At 49.5% G+C, this 27,977-nt stretch overlaps 1 protein-coding gene across 1 annotated transcript in view; it reads left to right on the top strand.

Moving 5' to 3' along the window:
- The window catches only part of LOC129134123 (DDB1- and CUL4-associated factor 8), a 34,272-nt gene extending 7,089 nt beyond the window's left edge, over nt 1-27,183 (top strand). Inside the window, 16 exon segments of the mRNA XM_077192019.1 lie at nt 1,966-2,271; nt 3,137-3,251; nt 3,810-3,835; nt 4,284-4,382; nt 10,678-10,773; nt 10,775-10,788; nt 12,458-12,497; nt 12,499-12,531; nt 12,843-12,900; nt 14,722-14,829; nt 17,252-17,364; nt 18,706-18,723; nt 22,322-22,441; nt 24,715-24,741; nt 24,743-24,835; nt 27,027-27,183. Coding sequence (XP_077048134.1) covers nt 1,966-2,271; nt 3,137-3,251; nt 3,810-3,835; nt 4,284-4,382; nt 10,678-10,773; nt 10,775-10,788; nt 12,458-12,497; nt 12,499-12,531; nt 12,843-12,900; nt 14,722-14,829; nt 17,252-17,364; nt 18,706-18,723; nt 22,322-22,441; nt 24,715-24,741; nt 24,743-24,835; nt 27,027-27,137 — 1,377 coding nt within the window. The 3' untranslated portion in view covers nt 27,138-27,183.
- The last annotated feature ends 794 nt before the right edge of the window (nt 27,184-27,977 follow it).

The following is a 27,977-nucleotide window of genomic DNA, read 5'->3' as shown; positions in this document are numbered from 1 at the left end:
TTAAGTGAGGTTTTCGAGGATTTTATTCCATAGTGAGACACAGGGTGTTCCATAGTGAGGCATTGGGTGGCTGCTGCTTCTGGCACTTACACGGGGGCTCAGGGGGGAAACGGGGTGAAAGGGGTTTAAATGAGGTTTAAAATGAGGTTTTAATGAGGTTTTAAATGAGGTTTTAAATGAGGTTTTAAATGAGGTTTTCAAAGAGATTTTAAGCGAGGTTTTAGAGGACTTTATTCCATAGTAAGACACAGGGTGTTCCATAGTGAGACATTGGGTGGCTGCTGCTTCTGGCACTTACACAGAGGCTCTGGGGGGAAATGGGGTGAAAGGGGTTTAAATGAGGTTTAAAATGAGGTTTTAATGAGGTTTTAATCAGGTTTTAATCAGGTTTTAAATGAGGTTTAAAAGAGATTTTAAGTGAGATTTTCGAGGATTTCGTTCCATGGTGAGGCATTGGGTGGCTGCTGCTTCTGGCACTTACACGGGGGCTCGGGGGGGGAAATAAGGGGTGAAAGGGGTTTAAATGAGGTTTAAAATGAGGTTTAAATGAGGTTTTAATCAGGTTTTAAATGAGGTTTTAATGAGGTTTTAATCAGGTTTTAAATGAGGTTTTAATGAGGTTTTAAATGAGGTTTTAAAAGAGATTTTAAGTGAGGTTTTAAGTGAGGTTTTCAAGGATTTTATTCCCTAGTGAGACACAGGGTGTTCCATAGTGAGACATTGGAGATGTGGGCGCTGCCACGGCCGCCATCTTGGGTGACCCTACAAGAACTTTGGTTCTCTTTAAAAACTGAGGAAGTTTTTACACCTTATCATGGCAGAAACAGATAAAACTGCCCAGTTAGCAGCAGCTAACCCCTTTAACAGATGAATTGATGAATTAATTCACACCTGTGTCCCTCCCAGGTGGCCTCGGAGACGTGGGCGCTGCTGTGGCCGCCATCTTGGGTGACCCTACAAGAACTTTGGTTCTCTTTAAAAACTGAGGAAGTTTTTACACTTTATTATGGCAGAAACAGATAAAACTGCCCAGTTACCAACAGCTAACCCCTTTAAGAGATGAATTGATGAATTAATTCACACATGTGTCCCTCCCTGGTGGCCTCGGAGATGTGGGTGCTGCCGCGGCCGCCATCTTGGGTGACCCTACAAGAACTTTGGTTTTCTCTAAAAACTGAGGAAGTTTTTACACTTTATTATGGGAGGTGATCATATGTAACCAATGAATTGATGAATTAATTCACACCTGTGTCCCCAGTTGGCCTTGGAGACGTGGGCGCTGCTGTGGCCGCCATCTTGGGTGACCCTACAAGAACTTTGGTTTTCTCTAAAAACTGAGGAAGTTTTTACACTTTATTATGGCAGAACCAGATAAAACTGCCCAGTTACCAACAGCTAACCCCTTTAAGAGATGAATTGATGAATTAATTCACACATGTGTCCCTCCCTGGTGGCCTCGGAGATTTGGGCGCTGCTGTGGCCGCCATCTTGGGTGACCCTACAAGAGCTTTGGTTTTCTCTAAAAACCGAGGAAGTTTTTACACTTTATAATGGGAGGTGATCGTATGTAATCAATGAATTTATGAATTAATGCACACCTGTGTCCCTCCCTGGTGGCCTCAGAGACGTGGGCGCTGCCGCGGCCGCCATCTTGGGTGACCCTACAAGAACTTTGGTTCTCTCTAAAAATTGAGAAAGTTTTTACACTTTATTATGGCAGAACCAGATAAAACTGCCCAGTTAGCAGCAGCTAACCCCTTTAACAGATGAATAGATTAATTATTGCACACCTGTGTCCCCAGTTGGCCTTGGAGACGTGGGCGCTGCTGCGGCCGCCATCTTGGGTGACCCTACAAGAACTTTGGTTTTCTCTAAAAATCGAGGAAGTTTTTACACTTTATAGTGGAAGCTGATGCTATGTAACCAATGAATTGATGAATTAATGCACACCTGTGTCCCTCCCAGGTGGCCTCGGAGACGTGGGCGCTGCCGCGGCCGCGCTGGCGGGCGATCCCGGCGCTGCGGCAGCGCCAGCTGGGCGGCTGCTCGCGCTTCGTGGCCCAGGCCTGCGGCGCCCGGCTCTTCGTGCAGAAATTCCGGCTGCAGCACGGCCTGGAGGGGCACACGGGCTGCGTGAACACGCTGCACTTCAACCAGAGGGGCACCCGCCTGGCCAGCGGCAGCGACGACCTCAAGGTGCTGGTGTGGGACTGGCTGAGGCGCCGGCCCGTGCTGCAGTTCGACAGCGGGCACAAGAGCAACGTCTTCCAGGTGGGCATGGGCTGGGCGTGACGTGGAGATGGGGTTTTGGGGTGGGATCCCAAAGGGGAGTTGTTGTTTGGATGGGTTTTCCTAAAGTTCATGGGTGTGTCGGGAAATTTGTTGGGTTTAGTGGCCTTGTTTGAGGTAGGAGAGGATTCCAGGAAAATGTCACCTGGGTAAGGGGATGATGCTTGGGGTGGGATCTGGGAATAGGTCCCCAAATCCCACGGATTGACCCCCAGATGCCATAGATTGGTGCCCCAAATCTCACAGATGTGCCCTGAAATCCATCATCTTGAGGGTCTCTGTTTTGGGGTGGGAGAGGGTCCCAGGGACAGCAGACCTGGGCCAGGGAATGCTTGGGAAAGGATCTGGGAACAGGTCCCCAGATCCCACAGATTGAACCCCAAATCCCACAGACTGACTCCCAGATCCCACAGATTGATGTCCCAAATCCTGCAGATTGATGCCCCAAATCCCACAGGTGTGCGCTAAAATTCATCATCCTCAAGGGTCCCTGTTTGGGGTGGGAATGGGTCCCCGGAGCAGCTGACCTGGGCCAGGAGATGCTTGGGAAAAGATCTGGGAACAGGTTCCTAAATCCCACAGACTGACACCCCAATCCTGGGAGATTTTGAGAGGATCCCTGGGAGAATGTGGGATGATTCCTGAGAGAATTTGGGATGATTCCCAGGGGAGAATTTGGGATGATTCCCAGGAGAACTGGGACAACTCCCAGAACAATTCCACCAATTCCCCCCCATCCCTTCCCCCTCCCACCTCCTCTGCGATTCCCCCTTTCCTTCCCCTCTCCCCCCACCATTCTCCTGTCCCTTTTTCCCATTTTTTTCCCCACTTTTTCCCTGTTTTCCAGGCCAAATTCCTGCCCAACAGCGGTGACTCCACGCTGGCCATGTGTGCCCGGGACGGGCAGGTGCGCGTGGCCGAGCTCTCGGCCACCCAGTGCTGCCGCAGCACCAAGCGCGTGGGCCCAGCACAAGGGGGCTTCCCACAAGGTGAGGGGGATCCCAGGAATGCCAAATCCTGGGATTTGGGGTGCTTGGGAATGGGGGAACGCAGTGGGAATGGGGTGGGAGCAGTGCTGGGAGCAGGGGATGTCACCACCCAGTGACACCCAGTGCTGTCGCAGCACCGAGCGCATGGCCCAGCACAAGGGGGCTTCCCACAAGGTGAGGGGGATCCCAGGAATGGCAAATCCCGGGATTTGGGGTGCTTGGGATTTGGGAATTGCAAATCCCAGGATTTGGGGTGCTTGGGAATGCAGTGGGAGTGGGGTGGGGATGTCACCACCGAAGGTGCTGCTGTCACAGCACCGAGCGCATGGCCCAGCATGAGGGGCTTCCCACAAGGTGAGGGGGATCCGAGGAATGGCAAATCCTGGGATTTGGGGTGCCTGGGATTTGGGAATGGTAAATCCCGGGATTTGGGGTGCCTGGGAATGGGGGAACACAGTGGGAATGGGGTGGGAGCAGTGCTGGGAGCAGGGGATGCCACCACAGAGGTGACAGAGTTCTCAGAGCACCGAGACCAGCACAAGGGGGCTTCCCACAAGGTGGGCTGGGATTTGGGAATGCCAGATCCTGGGAATGCCACATCCCAGGATTTGGGGTGCTTGGGAATGGGTGAGATCTCCTTTTCCTGGAGATCCGAGGGGTTTTTGGGAGAAAGGAAGGGATTTTCCCACTTTCTGTGCAATTCCCAAATATTTCAAGGCTTGCCTGTGGCCATTGTCACCTTTGATGTCACTGTAAAGGTAAGGGGGGTGGATTTAGCCACTCAAGTCCATTAAAATCCAGGATTTTTAGGATTTTCCCACTTTTTGGGTGCAATTCAGACCCTTGGCTGTGCTGTTGTCCCCATGACACCACCCAGATGACATCGCTGCAGTTCGGAGCAGGAATTTCCAAACCTGGGATTTTTCCCAGGTGGATTTTCCTGGTTTTTGGAATTTTTGGGAGTTATTCTCACTGGTTTTTCCCTTTTTTTTCCCCCAATCCCAGCTGGCGCTGGAGCCGGACTCGCCCTGCACGTTCCTGTCTGCAGGGGAGGACGCCGTGGTCTTCACCATCGACCTGCGGCAGGACCGGCCCGCCTCGTGAGTGAGGGGAAAAATGGGAATTCTGAGGGGAAAAGTGGGAATTCTGAGGGGAAAAGTGGGAATTCTGAGGGGAAAAGTGGGAATTCTGGGCAGGAGATGGAAATTCTGTGGGTGAAATGGGAATTCTGTGGGGTAAAAAAAGGTCTTTGAGGTGGGAGATGGGGATTCCACCGACCTGCAGCATGACCAGCCACACCTCGTGAGTGGCCAGAAAATTGGGAATTCTGAGGGGAAAATTCAGAATTCTGAGGAGAAAAGTGGGAATTCTGAGGGGGAAATTGGGAATTCTGAGTGGGAAATGGGAATTCTGGGGGAAAAAAAGGGGATTTGGGGTAGGAGATGGGGATTCCATTGACCTGCGGCAGGACTGGCCTGCCTCATGAGTGAGGGGGAAATTGGGAATTGTGAGGGGAAAAGTGGGAATTCTGAGGGGAAAAGTGGGAATTCTGAGGGGAAAAATGGGAATTGTGAAGGGAAAAATAGGAATTCTGAGGGGAAAAGTGGGAATTCTGAGTGGGAAATGGGAATTCTGGGGAAAAAAAAGGGGGATTTGGGGTAGGAAATGGGGATTCCATTGACCTGTGGCAGGACTGGCCCACCTTGTGAGTGAGGGGAAAAATGGGAATTCTGAGGGGAAAAATGGGAATTCTGAGGGGAAAAGTGGGAATTCTGAGGGGGAAATTGGGAATTCTGAGGGGAAAAGTGGGAATTCTGGGCAGGAGATGGAAATTCTGTGGGTGAAATGGGAATTCTGTGGGGTAAAAAAAGGTCTTTGAGGTGGGAGATGGGGATTCCACCGACCTGCAGCATGACCAGCCACACCTCGTGAGTGGCCAGAAAATTGGGAATTCTGAGGGGAAAATTCAGAATTCTGAGGAGAAAAGTGGGAATTCTGAGGGGGAAATTGGGAATTCTGAGTGGGAAATGGGAATTCTGGGGGAAAAAAAGGGGATTTGGGGTAGGAGATGGGGATTCCATTGACCTGCGGCAGGACTGGCCCACCTCGTGAGTGAGGGGAAAAATGGGAATTCTGAGGGGAAAAGTGGGAATTCTGAGGGGAAAAGTGGGAATTGTGAAGGGAAAAATAGGAATTCTGAGGGGAAAAGTGGGAATTCTGAGTGGGAAATGGGAATTCTGGGGGAAAAAAGGGGAATTTGGGGTAGGAAATGGGGATTCCATTGACCTGTGGCAGGACTGGCCTGCCTCATGAGTGAGGGGAAAAGTGGGAATTCTGAGGGGAAAAGTGGGAATTCTGAGGGGAAAAGTGGGAATTGTGAAGGGAAAAATAGGAATTCTGAGGGGAAAAGTGGGAATTCTGAGTGGGAAATGGGAATTCTGGGGGAAAAAAGGGGGATTTGGGGTAGGAAATGGGGATTCCATTGACCTGTGGCAGGACTGGCCCACCTTGTGAGTGAGGGGAAAAATGGGAATTCTGAGGGGAAAAGTGGGAATTCTGAGGGGGAAATTGGGAATTCTGAGGGAAAAGTGGGAATTCTGGGCAGGAGATGGAAATTCTGTGGGTGAAATGGGAATTCTGTGGGGTAAAAAAAGGTCTTTGAGGTGGGAGATGGGGATTCCACTGACCTGCAGCATGACCAGCCGCACCTCGTGAGTGGCCAGAAAATTGGGAATTCTGAGGGGAAAATTCAGAATTCTGAGGAGAAAAGTGGGAATTCTGAGGGGGAAATTGGGAATTCTGAGTGGGAAATGGGAATTCTGGGGGAAAAAAAGGGGATTTGGGGTAGGAGATGGGGATTCCATTGACCTGCGGCAGGACTGGCCCACCTCGTGAGTGAGGGGAAAAATGGGAATTCTGAGGGGAAAAGTGGGAATTCTGAGGGGAAAATTCAGAATTCTGAGGGGAAAAGTGGGAATTCTGGGCAGGAGATGGAAATTCTGTGGGTGAAATGGGAATTCTGTGGGGTAAAAAAAGGTCTTTGAGGTGGGAGATGGGGATTCCACCGACCTGCAGCATGACCAGCCGCACCTCGTGAGTGGCCAGAAAATTGGGAATTCTGAGGGGAAAATTCAGAATTCTGAGGAGAAAAGTGGGAATTCTGAGGGGGAAATTGGGAATTCTGAGTGGGAAATGGGAATTCTGGGGGAAAAAAAGGGGATTTGGGGTAGGAGATGGGGATTCCATTGACCTGCGGCAGGACTGGCCTGCCTCATGAGTGAGGGGGAAATTGGGAATTGTGAGGGGAAAAGTGGGAATTCTGAGGGGAAAAGTGGGAATTCTGAGGGGAAAAATGGGAATTGTGAAGGGAAAAATAGGAATTCTGAGGGGAAAAGTGGGAATTCTGAGTGGGAAATGGGAATTCTGGGGGAAAAAAAGGGGGATTTGGGGTAGGAAATGAGGATTCCATTGACCTGCGGCAGGACTGGCCCACCTCGTGAGTGAGGGGAAAAATGGGAATTCTGAGGGGAAAAGGGGGAATTCTGAGGGGAAAAATGGGAATTGTGAAGGGAAAAATAGGAATTCTGAGGGGAAAAGTGGGAATTCTGAGTGGGAAATGGGAATTCTGGGGAAAAAAAAGGGGGATTTGGGGTAGGAAATGGGGATTCCATTGACCTGCGGCAGGACCGGCCCGCCTCGTGAGTGAGGGGAAAAATGGGAATTCTGAGGGGAAAAGTGGGAATTCTGAGGGGAAAATTCAGAATTCTGAGGGGAAAAGTGGGAATTCTGGGCAGGAGATGGAAATTCTGTGGGTGAAATGGGAATTCTGTGGGGTAAAAAAAGGTCTTTGAGGTGGGAGATGGGGATTCCACTGACCTGCAGCATGACCAGCCGCACCTCGTGAGTGGCCAGAAAATTGGGAATTCTGAGGGGAAAATTCAGAATTCTGAGGAGAAAAGTGGGAATTCTGAGGGGGAAATTGGGAATTCTGAGTGGGAAATGGGAATTCTGGGGGAAAAAAAAGGGGATTTGGGGTAGGAGATGGGGATTCCATTGACCTGCGGAAGGACTGGCCTGCCTCATGAGTGAGGGGGAAATTGGGAATTCTGAGGGGAAAAGTGGGAATTCTGAGGGGAAAAGTGGGAATTGTGAAGGGAAAAATAGGAATTCTGAGGGGAAAAGTGGGAATTCTGAGTGGGAAATGGGAATTCTGGGGAAAAAAAAGGGGGATTTGGGGTAGGAAATGGGGATTCCATTGACCTGTGGCAGGACTGGCCCACCTCGTGAGTGAGGGGAAAAATGGGAATTCTGAGGGGAAAAGTGGGAATTCTGAGGGGAAAAGTGGGAATTCTGGGCAGGAGATGGAAATTCTGTGGGTGAAATGGGAATTCTGTGGGGTAAAAAAGGTCTTTGAGGTGGGAGATGGGGATTCCACCGACCTGCAGCATGACCAGCCACACCTCGTGAGTGGCCAGAAAATTGGGAATTCTGAGGGGAAAATTCAGAATTCTGAGGAGAAAAGTGGGAATTCTGAGGGGGAAATTGGGAATTCTGAGTGGGAAATGGGAATTCTGGGGGAAAAAAAGGGGATTTGGGGTAGGAGATGGGGATTCCATTGACCTGCGGCAGGACTGGCCTGCCTCATGAGTGAGGGGGAAATTGGGAATTGTGAGGGGAAAAGTGGAATTCTGAGGGGAAAAGTGGGAATTCTGAGGGGAAAAATGGGAATTGTGAAGGGAAAAATAGGAATTCTGAGGGGAAAAGTGGGAATTCTGAGTGGGAAATGGGAATTCTGGGGAAAAAAAAGGGGGATTTGGGGTAGGAAATGGGGATTCCATTGACCTGTGGCAGGACTGGCCCACCTTGTGAGTGAGGGGAAAAATGGGAATTCTGAGGGGAAAAATGGGAATTCTGAGGGGAAAAGTGGGAATTCTGAGGGGGAAATTGGGAATTCTGAGGGGAAAAGTGGGAATTCTGGGCAGGAGATGGAAATTCTGTGGGTGAAATGGGAATTCTGTGGGGTAAAAAAAGGTCTTTGAGGTGGGAGATGGGATTCCACCGACCTGCAGCATGACCAGCCACACCTCGTGAGTGGCCAGAAAATTGGGAATTCTGAGGGGAAAATTCAGAATTCTGAGGAGAAAAGTGGGAATTCTGAGGGGGAAATTGGGAATTCTGAGTGGGAAATGGGAATTCTGGGGGAAAAAAAGGGGATTTGGGGTAGGAGATGGGGATTCCATTGACCTGCGGCAGGACTGGCCCACCTCGTGAGTGAGGGGAAAAATGGGAATTCTGAGGGGAAAAGTGGGAATTCTGAGGGGAAAAGTGGGAATTGTGAAGGGAAAAATAGGAATTCTGAGGGGAAAAGTGGGAATTCTGAGTGGGAAATGGGAATTCTGGGGGAAAAAAGGGGAATTTGGGGTAGGAAATGGGGATTCCATTGACCTGCGGCAGGACTGGCCTGCCTCATGAGTGAGGGGAAAAAGTGGGAATTCTGAGGGGAAAAGTGGGAATTCTGAGGGGAAAAGTGGGAATTGTGAAGGGAAAAATAGGAATTCTGAGGGGAAAAGTGGGAATTCTGAGTGGGAAATGGGAATTCTGGGGGAAAAAAGGGGGATTTGGGGTAGGAAATGGGGATTCCATTGACCTGCGGCAGGACTGGTCTGCCTCATGAGTGAGGGGAAAATTGGGAATTCTGAGGGTAAAAGTGGGAATTCTGAAGGGAAAAGTGGGAATTCTGAGGGGGAAAATTGGGAATTGTGAAGGGAAAAATAGGAATTCTGAGGGGAAAAGTGGGAATTCTGAGTGGGAAATGGGAATTCTGGGGAAAAAAAAGGGGGATTTGGGGTAGGAAATGGGGATTCCATTGACCTGCGGCAGGACTGGCCCACCTCGTGAGTGAGGGGAAAAATGGGAATTCTGAGGGGAAAAGTGGGAATTCTGAGGGGAAAAGTGGGAATTCTGAGGGGAAAATCGGGAATTCTGAGGGGAAAATTGGAAATTATGGGCGAGAAATTGGGAATTGTGAGGGAAAATTTGAGAATTCTGAGGGGAAAGATGGGAATTCTGTGTAGGAAACGGAGAATTCTGGGCAGGAAATGGGAAGTGGGTTTTGGGGGAAAAAAAATCAGGGTTTTGGGGAAATCGGGGATTTTTGGGGGAAATCAGGTTATTTTTGTGGGGAAAATGGGTTGGGTGTTTTTGGAAAATTGATTTTTGCAGGAAAATTCGATATGTTTTGTGGGAACATGAATATTTTTGGGGAAAATATATATTTTTTTTAAAATGATTTTTTTTGGGGTGGGGAGAATCAATTACTTTTTTTAATCAGAGTAATTTTGTGGGAGAACATTTTTTTGGGGGGGAAAGCAGGTTGGTTTTTTGGGAAAAACCACTGTTTTCTGAGGAAAAAGCTTTTTTTTTTTGATGAAAATCAGGGACTTTTGGGCAAAACCTGATTATTTTTAGAGGGAAAATCAATGTTTTTTTGTGGAAAAGCAGGGATTTTTTTGGGAAAAGCAGTTTTTCTATCTCCCTGTGTTTTTCCAAGCTTCTGGCTGTCATTCCGGAGGCTGATCCAGCCCAAATCCCAGGGTTTCATAACCAGGACGAGCCCTTTAATCCCTGATCCCTCCGGAATCCGCGGCTGGAGCTGATCCCAACCCCCTCCCTGGGCTGGATCCCTCTGGAATTCTCACCCTGGCAGAACCAACCCCAAATTTTTCCCTCCTGGAATGGCCCAAATTCCCTCAAATCCCAGCTGTTTTCAGGGATTTTTTTGGAAAAATTGGGATTTTTTTTTTTTTTTTTTTGAAAAATGGGGATTTTAGTGGGGGGAAAAATATGGATTTTGGGGAGAATAATGGGGATTTTAGTGGGGGGAATGGTAGACAGGAAAATGAGGATTCTGTCAGGGAAATGGGGATTTTTTTTTTAATTTTTTTTTTTTGAAAAATGGGAATTTGGGTAGGGGAAACAGACAGGATTTGGGAAATAACAGGTGGAGTTTGGGGAAAAATCTGAGGTTTTTTTTTGGGAAATCACATTTTCCTTGGGAATTCCCAGCCTGTCCTTTGGGCTGGATCCCTTTGGAATTTCGCCCTGGTGGAGCCAACCCTGAATATTTCACTCCTGGAATGCCCCAAATTCCCACAATTCCTGGCTGGTTTTAGGTGAAAACTCCCCCAAATCCCATTTTCCCTTTGGGAATTCTTCCAGTGTGGATTTTCCCTTGGAAATTCCTAACCTCAGGAACATTCCCCACCCTCATTTTACCCCCAATTCCTGCTCATTTTTTGGGGGGATTTTCTCCACTGGGAATTCCCATTACTTGGGAATTGGGGCTGGGATCTGGGGGAATTTGGGCTGGGATTGGGGCTGATCCAAGGATTTTTCCCAGGAAATTGTGGTGACAAAGGAGAAGGAGAAGAAGGTTGGGCTCTACACCATCTTTGTCAACCCTGCCAACACCTCCCAGTTTGCTGTGGGCGGCCTGTGACCAGTTTGTGAGGTGGGGCCAAACTGGGAGCACTGGGAGAGCCCAAATCCAGGGATTTCCCATCCTAAATCCAGCAATTCCCATCCTAAATCCAGCAATTCCCATCCCAAATCCAGGGATTCCCAAATGCACCCCTGCCCCTTTCTGAATCCGCCTGGTTCCCTTCCCAAATCAGGGGCTGGGACCAGTTTGGGAGGTGAGGCCAAACTGGGAGCACTGGGAGAGCTCAAATCCAGGGATTTCCCATCCAAATCCAGGGATTTCCCCACCCCAAATCCAGGGATTCCTCATCCCAAATCCAGGGATTTCCCATCCCAAATCCAGGCAGGGATTTCCCATCCCAAATCCAGGGATTTCCCATCCCAAATCCAGGCAGGGATTTCCCATCCCAAATCCAGGCAGGGATTTCCCATCCCAAATCCAGGGATTTCCCATCCCAAATCCAGGGATTCCCCATCCCAAATCCAGGGATTCCCCATCCCAAATCCAGGGATTTCCCATCCCAAATCCAGGCAGGGATTTCCCATCCCAAATCCAGGGATTCCCATCCCAAATCAGGGATTTCCCATCCCAAATCCAGGGATTCTCCATCCCAAATCCAGGGATTTCCCATCCCAAATCCAGGGATTCCCCATCCCAAATCCAGGGATTTCCCATCCCAAATCCAGGCAGGGATTTCCCATCCCAAATCCAGGGATTCCCATCCCAAATCCAGGGATTTCCCATCCCAAATCCAGGGATTTCCCACCCCAAATCCAGGCAGGGATTTCCCCATCCCAAATCCAGGGATTCCCCATCCCAAATCCAGGGATTTCCCATCCCAAATCCAGGGATTTCCCATCCCAAATCCAGGCAGGGATTCCCCATCCCAAATCCAGGCAGGGATTTCCATCCCAAATCCAGGGATTTCCCATCCCAAATCCAGGGATTCCCCATCCCAAATCCAGGGATTCCCCATCCCAAATCCAGGGATTTCCCCACCCCAAATCCAGGGATTCCCCATCCCAAATCCAGGGATTCCCCATCCCAAATCCAGGGATTCCCCATCCCAAATCCAGGCAGGGATTCCCCATCCCAAATCCAGGGATTCCCCATCCCAAATCCAGGGATTCCCCATCCCAAATCCGGGGATTTCCCATCCCAAATCCGGGGATTTCCCATCCCAAATCCAGGGATTTCCCATCCCAAATCCAGGGATTCCCCATCCCAAATCCAGGCAGGGATTTCCCCACCCCAAATCCAGGGATTTCCCATCCCAAATCCAGGGATTCCCCATCCCAAATCCAGGGATTTCCCATCCCAAATCCAGGCAGGGATTTCCCATCCCAAATCCAGGGATTCCCAAATCTGCCTCTTTCCTTTCCCAAATTCCCAATTTTCCCTTCCCAAATCTGGGACTGGGACCAGCACAGAATCCCAGGGGAATTTTAGGATGGAATTTGTGGCAAGAATGGAATTTCTGCCCCAAATCCCCAGGGAATTTTAGGATGGAATTTTGCCTATGGGAACATCACTCCTGCCCCAAATCTGGGACACACAAAAAAAAATCCCAGGGAATTTTAGGATGGAATTTGGAACCCTGGGATCTCGGGGTGGGAATTTTGGGGGGATAAAAAAACCTCCCTGGGGTGAATCCAACCTTTTTTTGTTTTGTTTTTTGTTTTCCCCCTGATTCCTGCAGGATTTATGATCAGAGGAAAATCGATGAGAACGAGAACAACGGGGGTCCTGAAGAAGTTCTGCCCCCACCACCTGGTACTGGGCATACTGGGAGGGAACTGGGAGCACTGGGAGGGGACTGGGAGCACTGGGAGGGGACTGGGAGCACTGGGATCACCCCAGAACAATCCTATGGAAAACTTCCTAGAAAACCCCTTCAGGAAGAGGCAGAAAAACCTCCAGAAATCTTTTTCATTGTTGATTTTTTTGCCTCTCAATCCAAATTTTCTGCCTCTTTAAAGCCTCATCTGGGGGTTTAACACTCAGAATTCCCAGGAAAAGGGGTTGGATCTCAACTTTTTCCCACTTTTTCCCACTTTTTCCCCCTTTTTTTCCCACTTTTCCAGGTGAACTGTGAGTCCAAAGCCAACATCACCTGCCTGGTCTACAGCCACGATGGCTCAGGTGAGTCCAGGTGGGAAATTTGGGCAGTTCTGGGGGGCTCCCACTCCCTCAAACCCCCTCATTTCCCACCAAAAAACATCAGTTTCCCCCAAAAATTACCCTTTTCCCCCAAAACCCACCTGTTTATCCTCAAACAAACACCTCTTCCCCCAGCAAACTGACTTTCCCCAAAAATCCATATTTTCCAAAAATAAAAATCATTTCCCCCCCAAAAAAAAAATCCTGTTGAGCTCCAGACCCTCCTCTTTTCCCTCATTTTCCTCCTCTTTTTTCCATTTTCATCCCATTTTTCCCATTTTCCTGCTGGTTTTTTCCCTCTCTCCATTTTCCCCATTCTCCTCCCATTTTTCCCGTTCTCTCCCCATTTTTCCCATTTTTCCTCCCATTTTTCCCTTTTTCCCATCTCCCCACTGGTTTTTCCCATTTCTCTGGGTTTTTCCTCAATTCCCCCCCATTTATTCCCCACTTCCCCCATTCCCCCCCTTTTTTTTCCCCATTTTTCCCCTGTTTATTCCCATTTCTCCTCATGTTTATTCCCATTTCCCCTCATGTTTATTCCCATTTCCCCTCATGTTTATTCCCATTTCTCCTCATGTTTATTCCCATTTTCCTGTCTTTATTCCCATTTTCCTATGTTTATTCCCATTTTCCTGTCTTTATTCCCATTTCTCTGTGTTTATTCCCATCTTCCCCCCGTTTATTTCCATTATTTCCCCTTGTGTTTATTCCCCATTTCCTGGTGTTTATTCTCATTTTCCCCCCATTTATTCCTGATTTCCCCCCATTATTCCATTTCCCCTCATGTTTATCCCAATTTCCCCACATTTATTCTCATTTTCCTGTGTTTTTCCCAATTTCCTCCCATTTATTTCCATTCTCACCCTGTTTTTATCCCTATTTCCCCTCATGTTTATTCCCATTCCGCCCCTGTTTTTATCCCAATTTCCCCTCATGTTTATTCTCATTTTCCTGTGTTTTTCCCCAATTTCCTCCCATTTATTTCCATTCTCACCCTGTTTTTATCCCAATTTCCCCTCATGTTTATTCCCATTTTCCTGTGTTTATTCCCATTTCCCCTCATTTATTCCCATTCTCCCCTGTTTTTATCCCAATTTCCCCTCATGTTTATTCCCATTCCCCCCTGTTTTTATCCCTATTTCCCCTCATGTTTATTCCCATTTCCCCCTGTATTTTTCCCAATTTCCCCATGCTTATTCCCATTTCCCTTTGTGTTTATTCCTGATTTCCCCCCTGTGTTTATTCCCATTCCCCCCCTGTATTTTTCCCAATTTCCCCTCATGTTTATTCCCATTTTCCTGTGTTTTATCCCTATTTCCCCTCATGTTTATTCCCATTCTCCCCCTGTTTTTTTCCCAGTTTCCCCTCATTTATTCCCATTTCCCCTTGTTTTTCCCAATTTCCCCCCATTTATTCCCATTCTCCCCCTGTTTTTATCCCAATTTCCCCCCTGTGTTTATTCCCATTTCCCCCTGTGTTTTTCCAATTTCCCCCCTTTATTCCCATTCTCCCCCTGTTTTTATCCCAATTCCCCCCCTGTTTATTCCCATTTCCCTCTCTGTTTATTCCCATTTTTGCACATTGTTTTTCCCAATTTCCCCCCCTGTTTATTCCCATTTCCCCTCATGTTTATTCCCATTTTTGCACATCGTTTTTTCCCAGTTTCCCCCCCATGTTTATTCCCATTTCCCCCCTGTGTTTATTCCCATTTTTGCACATTGTTTTTCCCCAATTTCCCCTCATGTTTATTCCCATTTTTGCACATCGTTTTTCCCAATTTCCCCCCGTTTCCCCCCATTCCAGAGCTGCTGGCCTCATACAATGATGAGGACATTTACCTGTTCGACTCCTCGCACAGCGACGGCGCGCAGTACAGCCGGCGCTACAAGGGCCACCGCAACAACGCCACGGGTAACACCCCAAATCACCCCAAAAACAGCCCTAAAACCAGCCCAGGAACAGCCCCAAATCACCCCAAAAATATCCCAAAACCAGCCCTAAAGCAGCGCAGTACAGCCGGCGCTACAAGGGCCACCGCAACAACGCCACGGGTAACGCCCTAAATCACCCCCAAATCCATCCCAAATCACCCCAAAAATGGCCTAAAACCACCCCAAAACCAGCCCCAAAACCAGCCCTAAACCAGCCCAAAACCAGCCCTAAACCATCGCAGTACAGCCGGCGCTACAAGGGCCACCGCAACAACGCCACGGGTAACCCCAAATTACCCCAAAATCACCCCAAAAACAGCCCAGGAACAGCCCCAAATCACCCCAAAAATATCCCAAAACCAGCCCTAAAGCAGCGCAGTACAGCCAGCGCTACAAGGGCCACCGCAACAACGCCATGGGTAACGCCCAAATCCATCCCAAATCACCCCAAAAATGGCCTAAAACCACCCCAAAACCAGCTCCAAAACCAGCCCTAAAACCAGCCCTAAACCAGCCCTAAACCAGCTCAGTACAGCCGGCGCTACAAGGGCCACTGCAACAATGCCACGGGTGGGAAAACACCCCCAAATCCATCCCAAAACACCCCAAAACCAGCCCTAAAACCAGCCCAGGAACAGCCCCAAAACCAGCCCCAAAACCAGCCCCAAATCACCCCAAAACCAGCCCTAAACCAGCCCTAAAGCAGTGCAGTACAGCCGGTGCTACAAGGGCCACTGCAACAACGCCACGGGTAACGCCCAAATCCATCCCAAATCACCCCAAAACCAACCCAAAACCAGCCCCAAGTTACCCCAAAAGCAGCCCAGGAACAGCCAGAAACATCCTGAAAACAGTCCAGAAAAAGCCCAAAATTACCCCAAAACCAGCCCTGAAACAGCCTGAAAAATCAACCCTAAACCCACCCCAAAATCAGCACTCTATCAGCCCTAAAATACCCCAGAATCAACCCTAAATCCTTCCCCAAACTACCTCAAAATTAACCCCAAAATCACCACCAAAATCAACCCTAAATCAGCCCTAAAGCACCCCAAAATCAACCCTAAATCAGCCCTAGACCCACCCCCAAATCAAGCCTAAATCAGCCCTAAATCACCCCCAAAATCAGCCCTAAATTCTTCCCCAAATTACCTCAAAATCAACCCCAAAATCACCACAAAATCAGCCCTAAATCAGGCCTAAAACACCCCAAAATCAACCCTAAATCAGCCCTAAAACACCCCAAAATCAGCCCTAAATCACCCCCAAATCAACTCTAAATCCTTCCCCAAATTACCTCAAAATCAACCCCAAAATCACCACCAAAATCAACCCTAAATCAGCCCTAAAATACCCCAAAACCAGCCCTAAATCACCCCCAAATCAACTCTAAATCCTTCCCCAAATTACCTCAGAATTAACCCCCAAATCAAACCCTAAATCCCTCCCCAAATTACCTCAAAATCAACCCCAAAATCACCACAAAATCAGCCCTAAAACGCCCCAAAATCAACCCTAAACCAGCCTTAAATCACCCCAAAATCAGCCCTAAATCCTTCCCCCAAATTACCTCAAAATCAACCCCAAAATCAACCCTAAATCAGCCCTAAAATACCCCAAAATCAACCCTAAATCACCCCCAAATCAACTCTAAATCCTTCCCCAAATTACCTCAGAATTAACCCCAAATCACCGCCAAAATCAACCCAAAATCAGCCCTAAAACACCCCCAAATCAGCCCTAAATCCTTCCCCAAATTACCTCAGAATTAACCCCAAAATCAACCCTAAATCCTTCCCCAAATTACCTCAAAATCAACCCCAAAATCAACCCTAAATCAGCCCTAGACCCACCCCAAAATCAACCCTAAATCAGCCCTAAAATACCCCAAAATCAACCCTAAATCAGCCCTAAAATACCCCAAAATCAGCCCTAAATCACCCCCAAATCAGCCCTAAAATACCCCAAAATCAACCCTAAATCAGCCCTAGACCCACCCCAAAATCAAGCCTAAATCAGCCCTAAATCACCCCCAAATCAACCCTAAATCATTCCCCAAATTACCTCAAAATCAACCCCAAAATCACCACCAAAATCACCCCCAAATTAACCCTAAATCACCCCCAAATCAACCCCAAATCCTTCCCCAAATTACCTCAAAATCAACCCCAAAATCACCACAAAACCAGTTACCTCAAAATCAACCCCCAAAATCACCACAAAACCAGCCCTAAAACCCCCCAAAATCCCCCTAAACCCCCCAAAACCCCTTTGAAGATCCCTATAAACCTTTGGGGCTGCCTTCCTTGATTTCCCAGCCAGGAACTCCTCTGGAGACTCCCCCAAACCTCCCATTTTTTCCCTTTTTTCCCCATTTCCCCCTTTTTTCCCCCATTTTTTCCCAGTGAAAGGGGTGAATTTCTACGGCCCCAAGAGCGAGTTCGTGGTGAGCGGCAGCGACTGCGGCCACATTTTCCTCTGGGAAAAATCCTCCTGCCAGATCGTGCAGTTCATGGAGGCGACAAGGGCGGAGTGGTGAGGCCCCAAAATTCCCCAATTCCCCCCTTTTCCCCCTTTTTTCCTCCCTTTTTTCCCTCTTTTTCCCTCTTTTTCCCCCTTTTTTTTCCCCTTTTTTCCCCATTTTCCTCTGGGAAAAAATCCTCCTGCCAGATCGTGCAGTTCATGGAGGGCGACAAGGGCGGAGTGGTGAGGCCCCAAAATTCCCCAATTCCCCCTTTTCCCCCTTTTTCCTCTTTTTCCCTCTTTTCCCCCTTTTTTCCCCCTTTTTTCCCCCCTTTTTTCCCCCTTTTTTCCCCTTTTTTCCCCTTTTTTCCCCCTCTTTTCCCCCGTCTTTTCCCCCCCTTTTTTCCCATTTTCTCACCCCCTTCCCCCCCTTTTTTTCCTCTCCTTTTTCCTCTCCTTTTTTCCCCCCTTTTCCCCCCTTTTTTCTCCCTTTTTTCCCCCCCTTTTCCCTCTCTCTTTTCCCCTCTTTTCCCCTTTTTTCCCCATTTTCCTCTGGGAAAAATCCTCCTGCCAGATCGTGCAGTTCATGGAGGGCGACAAGGGCGGAGTGGTGAGGCCCCAAAATTCCCCAATTCCCCCTTTTTCCCCTTTTTTCCCCCTTTTTCCCCACTTTTTTTCCCTCTTTTTCCCTCTTTTTCCCCCTTTTTTTTCCCCTTTTTTCCACATTTTCCTCTGGGAAAAATCCTCCTGCCAGATCGTGCAGTTCATGGAGGGCGACAAGGGCGGAGTGGTGAGGCCCCAAAATTCCCCAATTCCCCCTTTCCCCCTTTTTTCCCTCTTTTTTTCCCCCTTTTTTCCCCCTTTTTTTCCCCCTTTTTTCCCCCTTTTTTCCCCCCTTTTTTCCCATTTTCTCACCCCCTTCCCCCCCTTTCCCCCCCCTTTTTTTCCCCCCTTTTCCCCCCCTTTTTTCCCCCTTTTTCCCCCCTTTTTTCCCTCTCTTTTCCCCCTTTTTTCTCCCTTTCCCCCCCCTTTCCCTCTCTCTTTTCCCTCTCTTTTCCCCCTTTTTCCCTCTCTTTTCCCCCTTTTTCCCTCTTTTCCCCCCTTTCCCTCTCTCTTTTCCCCTCTTTTCCCCCTTTTTTTTCCCATTTTCTCACCCCCTTCCCCCCCTTTTTTCCTCTCCTTTTTTCCCCCTTTTTTCCCCTCTTTTCCCCCCCTCTTTTCCCCCCTTTTTTCCCATTTTCTCACCCCCTTCCCCCCCTTTTTTCCTCTCCTTTTTCCCCCCCTTTTTTCTCCCTTTTTCCCCCCCTTTCCCTCTCTCTTTTCCCCCTCTTTTCCCCCTTTTTTCCCCATTTTCCTCTGGGAAAAATCCTCCTGCCAGATCGTGCAGTTCATGGAGGGCGACAAGGGCGGAGTGGTGAGGCCCCAAAATTCCCCAATTCCCCCTTTTCCCCCCTTTTTCCCCCCTTTCCCCCCCTTTTTTCCCCCCTTTTCCCCCCTTTTTTCTCCCTTCCCCCCCCCCCCTTTCCCTCTCTCTTTCCCCCTTTTTTCCCCCCCTTTTTTCCCATTTTCTCACCCCCTTCCCCCCCCTTTTTTCCCCCCCTTTTTTCCCCCCTTTTTCCCCCCCTTTTTTTCCCCCCTTTTTTCCCCCCCTTTTTTCCCCCTTTATCCCCCTTTCCCCCCCTTTCCCCCCCTTTTCCCCCCTTTTTCCCCTCTTCCTCCCTTTTCCTCCCTTTTCCTCCCTTTTCCTCCCTTTTCCTCCCCTTTTCCTCCCTTTTCCCCTCTTTTCCCCTCTTTTCCCCCTTTTTTCCCACCCTTTTCCCCCCCTTTTTTCCCTCTCTTTTCCCCCTTTTTTCTCCCTTTCCCCCCCTTTCCCTCTCTCTTTTCCCTCTCTCTTTTCCCTCTCTCTTTTTTCCCTCTCTCTTTTTCCCCTCTTTTTCCCCATTTTCCTCACCCCCTTCCCCCCCTTTTTTCCTCTCCTTTTTCCCCCTCTTTTCCCCCTCTTTTCCCCCTCTTTTCCCCTCTTTTTTCCCATTTTCTCACCCCATTTCCCCCCCTTTTTTCCTCTCTTTTTTCCCATTTTCTCACCCCCCTTTTTCCCCCCTTTTCCCCCTCTCTTCTGACCCCAAAAGCAGCGGGATGGCCCCGTTCCCGTTCCCAGGGTGGGCAGGATCCCGGATTTGGCCGATTCCCCGGGATCCTGGGGGATTTTTCCAGGTGTTTCCTGCAGGAAAGGGAAGGGCCTGTGCTGGGAACGGCCCCATCCCGAATTTCCTCTGCTGCTTTGGGAGGAGCAGGAAGGGCCCCTTCCCTTTTTTCCTCTTTTTCCCCCTTTTTTTCCCCCTTTTTTCCCTCCTTTTTTCCCATTTTCTCACCCCCTTCCCCCCCTTTTTTCCTCTCCTTTTTCCCCCCTTTTTTCTCCCTTTTTCCCCCCCTTTCCCTCTCTCTTTTCCCCTTTTTTTCCCCCATTTTCCTCTGGGAAAAATCCTCCTGCCAGATCGTGCAGTTCATGGAGGGCGACAAGGGCGGAGTGGTGAGGCCCCAAAATTCCCCCTTTTCCCCCTTTTCCCCCTTTTTCCCCCCTTTTTTCCCTCTTTTTTCCCTCTTTTTTCCCCCTTTTTTCCCCCCTTTTTTCCCATTTTCTCACCCCCTTCCCCCCCTTTTTTCCTCTCCTTTTTCCCCCCTTTTTCCCCCCTTTTTCCCCCCTTTTTCCCCTTTCCCTCTCTCTTTTCCATCTCTCTTTTCCCTCTCTCTTTTCCCCCTCTTTTCCCCCTCTTTTCCCCCTCTTTTCCCCCTTTTTCCCTCTTTTTCCCTCTTTTTCCCTCTTTTTCCCCCCTTTTTCCCCCCTTTTTCCCCCTTTTTCCCCCTTTTTTCCCCCCTTTTTTCCCCCCCCTTTTTCCCCCCCTTTTTCCCCCTTTTTCCCCCCCTTTTTTCCCTCTCTTTTCCCCCCTTTTTTCTCCCTTTCCCCCCCCTTTCCCTCTCTCTTTTCCCTCTCTCTTTTCCCCCTCTTTTCCCCCTCTTTTCCCCCTTTTTCCCCCCTTTTTCCCTCTTTTTCCCTCTTTTTTCCCATTTTCTCACCCCCTTTCCCCCCCTTTTTTTCCTCTCCTTTTTCCCCCTCTTTTCCCCCTCTTTTCCCCCCCTTTCCCTCTCTCTTTTCCCCCCTTTTTTTCCCATTTTCTCACCCCCTTTTTCCCCTTTTTGTTTTTTTTCCCCAGGTGAGCTGCCTGGAGCTGTACCCACACTTTCCCCATTGCCATTCCCATTTTTCCCACTTTTCCCATTTTTTCCCACTTAAACTGCCTGGAGGAGCAGCTCCCCCATTCCCAATCCCATTGCTGATCCCCAAATCCCCATTTTTTCCCATTTTTTCCCCCATTTTTCTCCCCAGGTGAACTCCCTGGAGCTTCACCCTCACCTTTCCCATTCCCAACCCCATTCCTGACCCCATTTTTTCCCATTTTTTCCCCATTTTTCTCCCCAGGTGAACTGCCTGGACCCCCGTTCCCATTCCCAAAATCCCCATTTTTCCCAAAATCCCAATTTTTCCCATTTTCCCCCCATTTTTCTCCCCAGGTGAACTTCCTGGACCCTCACCCCCCATTCCCAAAGTCCCCATTTTTCCCATTTTTCCCAAAATCCCCATTTTTCCAATTTTCCCCCATGTTTCTCCCCAGGTGAACTGCCTGGACCCATGTTCCCATTCCCAAAATCCCTATTTTCCCCCATTTTTCCCAAATGCCCATTTTTTCCCATTTTTCCCATTTTTCTCCCCCAGATGAGCTGCCTTGACCCTCGTTCCCATTCCCAAAATGCCCATTTTTCCCATTTTTCCCAAAATGCCCATTTTTTCCCCATTTTTCCCAAAAATCCCTGTTTTCTCTCCCCAGGTGAACTGCCTTGACCCTCGTTCCCATTCCCATACTCCCCATTTTTCCCATTTTTCCCCAAACTCCCCATTTTCTCCCAAAATCCCCATTTTTCCCAAAATCCCAATTTTTCCCATTTTTTCCCAAAATCCCAATTTTTCCCATTTTCTTCCCATTTTTCCCCGTTTTTCTCCCCAGGTGAACTGCCTGGACCCTTGTTCCCATTCCCAAAAATCCCCAATTTTTCCCATTTTTCCCAAAATGCCCATTTTTCCAATTTTCCCCCCATGTTTCTCCCCAGTTGAACTGCCTGGACCCTCGTTCCCATTCCCAAATCCCCATTTTTCCCATTTTTTCCCAAAATCCCTGTTTTTCTCCCCAGTTGAACTGCCTGGACCCACATTCCCATTCCCAAAATCCCCATTTTTCCCATTTTTCCCAAAATCCCTGTTTTTCTCCCCAGGTGAACTGCCTGGACCCTCACCCCCATTCCCAAAATCCCAATTTTCCCCCATTTTTCCCAAAATGCCCATTTTTCCCCCATTTTTCCCCATTTTTCTCCCCAGTTGAACTGCCTGGGCCCTCGTTCCCATTCCCAAACTCCCCATTTTTCCCATTTTTCCCATTTTCTTCCCGTTTTTCTCCCCAGGTGAACTGCCTGGACCCTCGTTCCCATTCCCAAAATCCCATTTTTCCCATTTTTCCCAAAATCCCCATTTTCTCCCCAGGTGAACTGCCTGGACCCTCACCCCCATTCCCAAACTCCCCATTTTTTCCCATTTTTTCCCAAAATCCCTGTTTTTCCTCCCCAGGTGAACTGCCTGGACCCTCACCCCCATTCCCAAAATCCCCATTTTTCCCATTTTTCCCATTTTTCCCGGTTTTCTCCCCAGGTGAACTGCCTGGGCCCTCGTTCCCATTCCCAAACTCCCCATTTTTTCCCATTTTCTTCCCATTTTTTCCCGTTTTTCTCCCCAGGTGAACTGCCTGGGCCTCACCCCCCTTCCCAAACTCCCCATTTTTCCCATTTTTCCCATTTTTCCCATTTTTCCCCGTTTTTCTCCCCAGGTGAACTGCCTGGACCCTCACCCCCATTCCCAAACTCCCCATTTTTCCCAATTTTTCCCAAATCTCTGTTTTTCTCCCCAGGTGAACTGCCTGGAGCCCCATCCCCACCTGCCCGTGCTGGCCACCAGTGGCCTGGACCACGACGTGAAGATCTGGGCCCCCACGGCCGAGGCGCCCACGGAGCTGCGCGGCCTCAAGGAGGTGAGCGGGGCTGGCCCGGGGCTGGCCTGGGGTATTAATGGGGTGTTACTGGGGTGTTACTGGGGTATTAATGGGGTGTTACTGGGGTGTTACTGGGGCTGGCCTGGGGTGTTACTGGGGCGTTACTGGGGGTACTCCTGGGGTGTTACTGGGGTGTTACTGGGGTGTTACTGGGGTATTCCCGGGGTATTCCTGGGGTGTTACTGGGGTATTAATGGGGTACTCCTGGGGTATTCCTGGGGCTGGCCTGGGGTATTCCTGGGGTGTTACTGGGTATTCCCTGGGTATTCCTGGGGTGTTCCCAGGGTGTTCCTGGGGTATTCCTGGGGCTGGCCTGGGGTATTCCTGGGGTATTCCTGGGACATTCCTGGGGCTGTTCCAGGGTATTCCTGGGGTATTCCCGGGGTATTCATGGGGTATTCCCGGGGTGTTACTGGGGTGTTCCTGGGGTAATCCCGGGGTATTCCTGGGGTGTTCCCGGGATGTTCCTGGGCATTCCTGGGGTGTTCCTGGGGTGTTCCTGGGACATTCCTGGGGTGTTCCTGGGGTATTCCCAGGGTATTCCTGGGACATTCCTGGGGTACTCCTGGGATGTTCCTGGGGTATTCCTGAGCCATTCCCGGGATATTCCTGGGGTATTCCCGGAGTATTCCTGGGGCATTCCTGGGATACTCCTGGGATACTCCTGGGATACTCCCGGGGTATTCCCGGGGTATTCCTGGGACATTCCTGGGACATTCCTGGGACATTCCTGGGATTCCCATGGGGTCTGACCCCAGATTTCCATGGAGTCTGACCGGGATTCCCATGGAATGTGACCCAGGTTTTCTATGGAATCTGACCCGGGATTCCCATGGAATCTGACCCAGGATTTCCATAGATTATGACCCAGGTTTTCCTGGAATCTGACCTGGGTTTTCCATGGAATACAACCCAGGTTTTCCATGGAACATGACCCAGGTTTCCCATGGAATATATCCCAGGATCTCCATGGAATGTGCCCCAGGATTTACCTGGAATCTGACCCAGGAATTCCATGGAATATGACCCGGGATTTCCATGGAATATAACCCAGGTTTTCCATGGAATGTGAACCAGTATTTCTATGGAATGTGCCCCAGGTTTTCCACGGAATTTGACCCGAATTTTCCATGGAATCTGTCCCCATTTTTCCATGGAATGTAACCCAGGTTTTCCAGAATACAACCCAGCTTTTCCATGGAATATGACCCCGGGTTTTCCATGGGTCTGACCCGGGATTTTCATGGAATGTCACCCAGGATTCCCATGGAATATGACCCGGGATTCCCATGGAATATGACCCGGGATTCCCATGGAATGTGCCTGGGATTTCTGTGGAATCTGCCCCCATTTCTCCATGGAATCTGCCCCCGTTTTTCCATGGAATCTGCCCCAGCTTTTCCATGGAATCTGCCCCTGTTTTTCCATGGAAACTGACCCCATTTTTCCATGGAATGTGACCCAGGTTTTCCAGAATACAACCCCGGTTTTCCATGGAATATGACCCGGGATTTCTGTGGAATCTGCCCCGTTTTTCCATGGAATCTGCCCCCGTTTCTCCATAGAATGTGACCCAGCTTTTCCATGGAATATAACCCAGGATTCCCATGGAATCTGCCCCCGTTTCCCCATGGAATCTGTCCCCGTTTTTCCATGAATCTGCCCCTGTTTCTCCATGGAATCTACCCCCCGTTTTTCCATGGAATCTGCCCCTGTTTTTCCATGGAATCTGCCCCCGTTTCTCCATGGAATGTAACCCAGGTTTTCCAGAATACAACACAGGTTTTCCATGAATCTAACCCAGGTTTTCCATGGAATCTAACCCAGGTTTCCCATGGAATCTGCCCCTGTTTTTTCCATGGAATCTGCCCCCGTTTTTCCATGGAATCTGCCCCCCGTTTTTCCATGGAATCTGCCCCCCGTTTTTCCATGGAATCTACCCCTGTTTTTCCATGAATCTGGCCCCGTTTCTCCATGGAATCTGCCCCCGTTTTCCCATGGAATCTGCCCCTGTTTTTCCCATGGAATCTAACCCAGGTTTTCCATGGAATCTGCCCCTGTTTTTCCATGGAATCTGCCCCCGTTTCTCCATGGAATGTGACCCAGGTTTTCCAGAATTCAACCCAGGTTTTCCATGGAATCTGCCCCCGTTTCTCCATGGAATCTACCCCTGTTTCTCCATGGAATCTGCCCCCGTTTCCCCATGGAATCTGCCCCTGTTTCTCCCTGGAATTTACCCCCTTTCCCCGCAGGTGATCAAGAAGAACAAGGTGGAGCGGGGACGAGGACAGCCTGCACCACACGGACATGTTTGACAGCCACATGCTCTGGTTCCTCATGCACCACCTGCGCCAGCGCCCGCCCACACACCGGGTACCCAGCGGGCAGCTGCTCTGCTGCTCCTGCCCCTGCTCCAGCTTCTCCCTGCTTTGCCCTTCTTTTCCCTTCTTTTCCTTCTTTTCCCTTCTTTCCCTCCTTTTCCCCTTCTCTTCCCTCTTTTCCCTCCTTTTTCCCCCTCCTTTTCCCCCTCTTTTCCCTCCTTTTCCCCTTCTTTTCCCTCCTTTTCCCTCCTTTCCCCCTCTTTTCCCTCCTTTTTTCCACTTTCCCCCCTCCTTTTCCCCTCTTTTCCCCTCTTTTCCCTTCTTTCCCTCCTTTTTTCCCTCCTTTTCCCCCTCTTTCCTCCTTTTTTCCCTCCTTTTTCCCACTTTTCCGTTCTTTACTTCCCTCCTTTTTCCCTCTTTTCCCTCCTTTTCCCTCCTTTTTCCTCTTCTTTTCCCCTCTTTTTCCCTCTTTTCCCTCCTTTTCCCTCCTTTTCCCTTCTTTTCCCTTCTTTTCCCTCCTATTTTCCCTCCTTTTTTCCCTCTTTTTCCCTCCTTTCCCCTCTTTTCCTCCTTTTCCCCTCTTTCCCCTCTCTTTCCCCTCCTTTTTCCCTCTTTTCCCACCATTTCCCCTCCTTCTCCCACTTTTCTCTCCTTTTTTCCCACTTTCCTCTCCTTTTTCCCCTCTTTTCCCTCCTTTTCCCCTCTTTTCCCTCCTTTTCCCCCTTCTTTTCCCTCCCTTTTCCCACTTTTCCCTTCCTTTCCCTCCTTTCTCCCACTTTTCCCTCCTTTCCCCCCTCTTTTCCCTCCTTTTTCCACTTTCCCTCTTTTCCCCTCTTTTCCCTCCTTTTCCCTCCTTTCTCTCCCACTTTCCCCTTCTTTCCCCTCCTTTTTCCCCTCTTTTCCCTCCTTTTTCCCTTCTTTTCTCTCCTTTTTCCCACTTTCTCCCCTCCTTTTCCCCTCTTTTCCCTCCTTTTTCCCCTTCTTTTCTCTCCTTTTTTCCCACTTTCCCCTCCCTTTTTCCACTTTTCCCTCCTTTTCCCCTCTTTTCCCTCCTTTTTCCCTTCTTTTCCCTCCTTTTCCCCTTCTTTCCCCTCCCTTTTCCCTCTTTTCCCTCCTTTTTCCCCTTCTTTTCTCTCCTTTTTTCCCACTTTCCCCCTCCCTTTTTTCACTTTCCCTATTTTTTCCTCTTTTCCTTCCTTTTTCCCTCCTTTTTTCCACTTTTTCCCCTCTTTTCCCTCGTTTTTTCCCCACTTTCTCCTCCTTTTCCCCTTCTTTTCCCTCCTTTTCCCCTCTTTTCCCTTCTTTCCCCCCTTCTTTTCCCCCTTTTTTCCCTCTTTCCCCTCCTTTTCCCCCTCTTTTCCCTCCTTTTTCCCACTTTCCCCCTCCTTTTCCCCCACTTTTTCCCCTCCTTTCCCCCTCTTTCCCCTCCTTTTCCCCCCACTTTCCCCTCACTTTCTTCCCTCTTTTCCCTCCTTTTCCCTCCTTCCCCTTCTTTCCCCCCTCCTTTTCCCCTTCTTTTCCCTCCTTTCCCCCTCTTTCCCCTCCTTTTCCCCACTTTTCCTCCTTTTCCCCACTTTTCCCTCCTTTTTCCCCCTCTTTTCCCTGCTTTTTCCCCACTTTTTCCCACCTCTTATCCCACTTCCTGCTTTTCCCATTTTCCCCAGTTCCCCCATTTCTGATCCCATTCCTGACCCAGTTTCTGGCCCCATTTTCCCCATTCCTGCCCCCATTTCCCCCGTTTTCCCCCACTCCTACCCCCATTCCCCATTCCTGACCCCATTTCCCCCATTTTCCCCATTCCTGCCCCCATTCCTGCCCCCATTCATTCCCATTTTTCCTGTTTTTCCCCATTCCTGCCCCCATTTTTCCCCATCTTCCCCATTCCTGCCCCCATTTCCCCCATTCATTCCCCATTTTTCCCCGTTTCTCCCCACTCCTGCCCCCATTTTTCCCCATTTTTCCCCCCACTCCTGCCCCCGTTCATTCCCCGTTTCTGACCCCATTCCTGCCCCCCATTTTTCCTGTTTTTCCCCCACTCCTGCCCCCATTCATTCCCCATTTTCCCCCATTTTCCCCCATTTTTCCCCCACTCCTGCCCCCATTCATTCCCCATTTTCCCCCATTTTTCCCCATTTTCCCCCACTCCTGCCCCCGTTCATTCCCCATTTTTCCCCCATTTTTTCCCCATTTCCCCCATTTTTCCCCCACTCCTGCCCCCGTTCATTCCCCATTTTCTCCCCCAGCGCCGCCGGGACCCCGGGGCCGATTCCCCCTCGGACGATTCCGGGAGCTCCTCGGACACCTCGGACGATGAGGAGGAGGGGCCGGACCGGGTGCAGTGCATGCCCTCGTGAGCCCCAAAAACCCCAAAAAAAACCCCAAAAAAAACCCCAAAAACCCCCCAAAAACCCCAACCCGGGGGGGGGCCCCACCCCACTAACACTTGGAGCTTTGTATTGACCTTGTTCAGCCCCCCCCCAGTTCCCAGTTTTCCCCCTTTTTGGGGTCCCCTTTTTTCCCCCTTTTTTGGGGTCCCCCCTCAATTTGGGGGCTCCAGGGGGGGGATTTTTTACTGCCCCCCCCCCTCCCCCAGTTTTTTTGGGACCCCTTCCCCACCCTTTAAGCTCTTCAAGCACCCCCTTTTTGGGGAGGGGGGGGGTCCCACCCCTTTTTCCCTCATTTTCCCCCTTTTTTCCTCATTTTCCCCCCTTTTTTCCCTCATTTTCCCCCTTTTTTTCCTCATTTTCCCCCATTTTTCCTCATTTTTCCCCTTTTTTTCCTCATTTTTCCCCCATTTTTCCTCATTTTCCCCCATTTTTCCTCATTTTCCCCCTTTTTCCTCATTTTTCCCACTTTTCCCCCCTTTATTCTCCCTTTTTTCCCTCCATTCCCCCCTTTTTTCTTTTTTCTCCTTTTTTCTTTCCTTCCTCCCTTTCCCCCCCATTTTTCCCTTTTTTACCCCCCAATTTTTTCCTTTTTCCCCCCCATTTTTTCCTTTTCTCCCCCCCCATTTTTTCCTTTTTTTCCCCCCAATTTTTCCTTTTTTCCCCCCATTTTTCCCTTTTTTCCCCCATTTTTTCCTTTTTTTTCCCCCATTTTCCCCCCTTTTTTTCCTCTTATTTTCCCCTTTTCCCCCCCACACTTTTCCCTCTTTTCCCACCATTCCCCCCTTTTTTTTCCCCCATTTCCCTCCC

Source organism: Agelaius phoeniceus, chromosome 31, assembly GCF_051311805.1.
Source record: "Agelaius phoeniceus isolate bAgePho1 chromosome 31, bAgePho1.hap1, whole genome shotgun sequence".
NCBI lineage: Eukaryota > Metazoa > Chordata > Aves > Passeriformes > Icteridae > Agelaius > Agelaius phoeniceus.
Note: the sequence above shows the minus strand (reverse complement) of the source record. Positions and strands in the feature narration are given on the sequence as shown.